Source organism: Sinocyclocheilus grahami, unplaced genomic scaffold, assembly GCF_001515645.1.
Source record: "Sinocyclocheilus grahami isolate Dianchi unplaced genomic scaffold, SAMN03320097.WGS_v1.1 scaffold1053.1, whole genome shotgun sequence".
NCBI lineage: Eukaryota > Metazoa > Chordata > Actinopteri > Cypriniformes > Cyprinidae > Sinocyclocheilus > Sinocyclocheilus grahami.
In genome coordinates, this window is record NW_015506232.1 from 535,908 (window position 1) to 540,790 (window position 4,883).

The 4,883-nt window shown below is 37.8% G+C and overlaps 1 protein-coding gene across 1 annotated transcript in view; it reads right to left on the bottom strand.

Annotated features, from left to right (window-relative positions):
• Positions 1 to 4,264: 4,264 nt before the first annotated feature.
• Positions 4,265 to 4,883, bottom strand: part of LOC107566171 (polymeric immunoglobulin receptor-like) — an 11,595-nt gene continuing 10,976 nt past the window's right edge. Inside the window, exon 8 of the mRNA XM_016251550.1 lies at positions 4,265 to 4,448. Coding sequence (XP_016107036.1) covers positions 4,407 to 4,448 — 42 coding nt within the window. The 3' untranslated portion in view covers positions 4,265 to 4,406. The remainder of the gene's footprint in view (positions 4,449 to 4,883) is intronic.

The window sequence follows — 4,883 nt, forward strand, 5'->3', positions numbered from 1 at the left end:
GCCCGAGTCCTGACTGTGTATTGACCTTTATCTCTGTCTCACATCGCACACACTTTTGATTATCATTTAATGAGCTTTTAATGCAGATTCTGTGCTCGTGAAGCGCCTCTGACCCGTGACATTTTGTGCCGGTCGAAGCGAGCGTGTTATTAATAGGACGTGGGTCTGTGATGATGCATATGTTCTCGTTAGCGTGGCCTGTGCCGTCTTTCTCATTGCGTGTTCATCTGTGTGTGTTTCAGGTGTGCATCGTGCAGAAGCGGGACACGGAGAAGATGTACGCCATGAAGTACATGAACAAGCAGCAGTGCATCGAGCGGGACGAGGTCCGGAACGTCTTTAGAGAGCTTGAGATCCTTCAGGAGATCGAACATGTGTTTTTAGTAAACCTCTGGTGACTATCCTGTGCTTCCTCCGATTCTCTCGTGTCTTCTGCATGTGCATGATGATGATGGGTTTTGTTTCTCATGCAGTTCTTTACATTATTTCTTTTATCTTAATTTTTACATATGTGCAACTTCAAGGAATAGTTCACGAAACTGTGTTCACCTTCAGATCATCTGAGATCAGGATGAGTTTGTTTCTTCATCAGGTTTGGAGAAATGTAGCTCTGCATCAGTGTCTCAGCAATGGATGCTCTGCAGTGAATGGGTGCCGTCAGAATGAGAGTCCAAACAGCTGATAAAAACATCACAATAATCCACAGCACTCCAGTCCATCAGTTAACATCTGGAGAAGACAAAAGCTGAAACTAATCCAGCATTAAAACATTTTTAACTAAAATACAGTATCCTCCAGTGAGTCAGTGTTCTGGTGTGAATCAGGAGAGAAATCTGCACAGATCAAGCAGGGTTTAAACACCTCTAAACACATATGAGGCTGGATTCTGATGCGAGAGACAACAGCAGATGCACTTCTTCACTGGAGGAAGCGTTATTATGGATTATGAACTTAATGTATTTTAGCTGGAAACAACGGTTTGAAGTTAAAACATTTTAACGATGGATTTGTTTATTCCAAACACGCTGCTTTTCATTTCTCCAGATGTTAACTGATGGACTGGAGTGCTGTGGATTATTGTGATGTTTTTATCAGCTGTTTGGACTCTCATTCTGACGGCACCCATTCACTACAGAGCACCCATTGCTGAGACACTGATGCAGTGCTACATTTCTCCAAACCTGATGAAGAAACAAACTCATCCTGATCTGAGGTGATCTGAGGATGAGCACATGCTCATTTCTGGCTGAACTATTCCTTTAAATTGGCATGAAATGAAAATTCACAGTATCTACTTTCTAAATGTATCTTATAGATCTTATTGTAAACAATTCATCCATGTATGTTTTTTTGTTTGTTTTATGTTTAATCCAAATATTAACTCGATCTTCCAGTGAAGCATCAGTCTTCTCTCTGGTTACACGTGCAGGACTTCTCCAATCATTTAGTGCTGTTAAACTCCGCCCCTTCAAGCTCTGAGTGCCACACCCTCATCTCAACATCCAATCACCAACTGAAATACAGAACCAAACCCCGCCCTACATTTACAATACAGAAGAAAAGATCCTTAATTTCATGGTGACTTTGAGTCATGATTGTGTCGGTGACGCTCCAGCAGTCCAATCACTGCGTGCAGAAAGAGCATATAGCACATATTTCCTCTCGCTCTCATTTTCCTGATTGCTGTTTTGATGCAGGCTGCCAAGGCCCTCCCGGTGCTCAGGTGACAGTGGCAGACCTCTCTTTAAGTGTTAATAGGACGTCACCAGCTGTCCGCACAGGTAGATCCAGAGCCCCGCTCCGAACCATCTGTGCATCCTCCATCATTACTGCCTCTGAACAGAGAACAGAGAGAGAGAGCGAGGTGGCCGGAGCTCAGGAGACTCAACGGAAGGAGGCACTAAACAGAGAGCAGATAATGAGAAGCGCCGGATCTCCTGGAGGAATACGGCCAGCTGTCACTCACAAACCCTGCGGGCCACCTGGAGCCGGTTCCCACACTCACCAAACCCGCTGGAACTCAGTCGCATGTCATTCAGACTCTGTCAGGCTGACCCAGGATCAGACTCATGACTCTAGAGAGCTTCGGCTCACTCTCAGCTGATGCGGGTCCATGCAGAGCTGCTGTGCTTTGATGTGATGACTAAAGAGTTCAAATTTAATTTTATGGCACATTTGAACTGTTTATCTTGGCTAACAATAGCTGACTTATTTAAATGCCAAATACAGTTTAAACCAAGTTTATCAAATCATGAAAAGCTGCTACCACACAAAACACATGGTAATCACTTAGTAACACCCTAGCAACCAATTAGAACACTCTTGTAGCGAATCAGCTCATGGGGAAATATGAATAATTAACCATAACTAGTTATAATTAACTATTCATATTTTAGATCCACTGTAGATATTTAGCTGACCACTCAGGGTCAACCGTCTTGTCAATTCTAAGAACGTTAATTTCCTGGTTAAAGGAAATAACTTTCTTACTGTACAATTCTATAAGTTTGTAACGTAAATCTGCATGAAGAGTTCAGATGTTAAAGGAGTCTGATAACAATCCTGTTATCAGGTTCAAGTTTAACTGAACTCTTCATATATATATATATATATATATATATATATATATATATATATACAGAGAGAAAGGCACATATTCACACCCACTTATAAAAGCGTCTGCTAAATGACTAAATGTAAATGTAAATATATATAAAGAGTTCAGATGTTAAAGGAGTCTGATAACAATCCTGTTATCAGGTTCAAGTTTAACTGAACTCTTCATATATATATATATATATATATATATATACATATTAGTGCTGTCAAACGATTAATCGCATCCAAAATAAAAGGTTTGTGTGTGTACTGTGTATATTTATTATGTATAAACACACACACATACAGTATATATATATAGAAAATATGTACATGTATATATTTATATTCATATCATTTATATTATATATAAATATATTTAATATAAACATATTTTTCTGAAATATATACATATTTCCTGCCATTTCTTTATATTTATATGTGAAATGTACAAGCTTTTTTACAGTGTTGATTGTCACATTCATATCTACTCAAGGTTTCAGTGAGCACGCATCCTTATCTGCTTTACATCAGCATTACATTACATTTCTGTTTACAATCACTCACTGTTTACTGTAATATTAATACCTTCATGTTCTATAGAGACTCATTGGGATCTGTAAAATTTGTGATAGTAATTTTAAATCTGTTAACACAGGTTTTAACACAGAAATGGGATTGTATAATATATAATTCTGTTTGGGTCTGTTTGACACACAAAACACATCAGTGACTCTTAAAGCCCAAACTGAATTATTGTAACATTAATGCAAAGGACGTTTGATGCACGTTATTAGATTTACATTTAGTTCATAATCGGTCAGAGCCTCAGTGTCCAAACCGAACATAAAATCATCCAGTTTTGATGAACATATGAATGTTTTTAGTTCATGCATTCCCTGGGAATCAAACCCATGATGGTTATAAATGAAGGTGTTGTAATAAATAGCTTTGAGCTTTGAAACCCCTGAACAGGTCGCATTACAAAGAAAGAAATAGTAATAAAAATAAATGAAACATCTCTGCCTGCTTCGTACAGGCTCTTTAACCCAGCGGTCAGGTTTGGCTGAGATGTAACTGTATTTAACTGTATTTTTGATCAATGAATGCAGCCTTGGTGAGCAGAAATAACTATTTTTTAGAAACATTAAACAATCTTACCAACCCCAAACTTTAGAACAGTAATAGGTCACACTTTATTTTAAGGTCCAATTCTTACTATAAACAAACCATTAAGTATGACTTTTGCCTCAATAAACTCCTAATTTGCTGCTTATTAATAGTTAGGAAGGTAGTTGTTAAGTTTAGGTGTTGGGTAAGATTAGGAATGCAGAATATGTGCTTTACAAGTACTATTACTACTACTAATAATAATTCTACTACTACTACTACTACTAAACTAATAAACAGCCAATATGCATGCTAATAAGCAGCTAGTAAATAGTGGGAATTGGTCGCTAAACTAAAGTGTTACCCAGTAATATATTATTTATTTATTTATTTATTTATTTATTTATTACAGGGACAATGTATTTATTTATTAATTAAAACTGCATAATTTTGCCAGCAAGATTTTATGATTGACAGTGTCGAAAGCCTTCTTGAGATCCAGGAACACAGCTCCAACAACCCCACCTTGATCCAACGAAGCTCTAGATATGCAAGTTCTTTATTAATTCACCAGGATATTTTGTTTAATGAATACAGCTTTGAATAATCTCTTAATTATGGAATATTTTTCTGTGTTGAATTTGTGGCCAATGGAAGATATTAAATAAACTGATATTAAAGTTGATCCAGGTCCACAATCACATCTTCATAATGTTCACATAATCCGGATCTCTCTGAGACTACAGGAGAAAACAAGACAAAATTATTATTACATACTGTAGATCAGCGATCAGTTTGTGCTATATTAAAGCATGGCATCTCAGCAATACAATACATAAGATACAAATAAACATACAGAACATTTATTGTATTTACCACATTTGATAAATCACTTTTTTTGACCAAAGCTAGATCGATGGATTTATGACTGGAAGCAGGAATCTGTCACTCACACACACACACACACACACACACACACACACACAGACACACACACACAGACACACACACAGACACACACACACAGACACACACACAGACACACACACACAGACACACACACAGACACACACACACAGACACACACACAGACACACACACACAGACACACACACAGACACACACCCACACACATACACACACACAGACACACACACACACATACACACACAGAC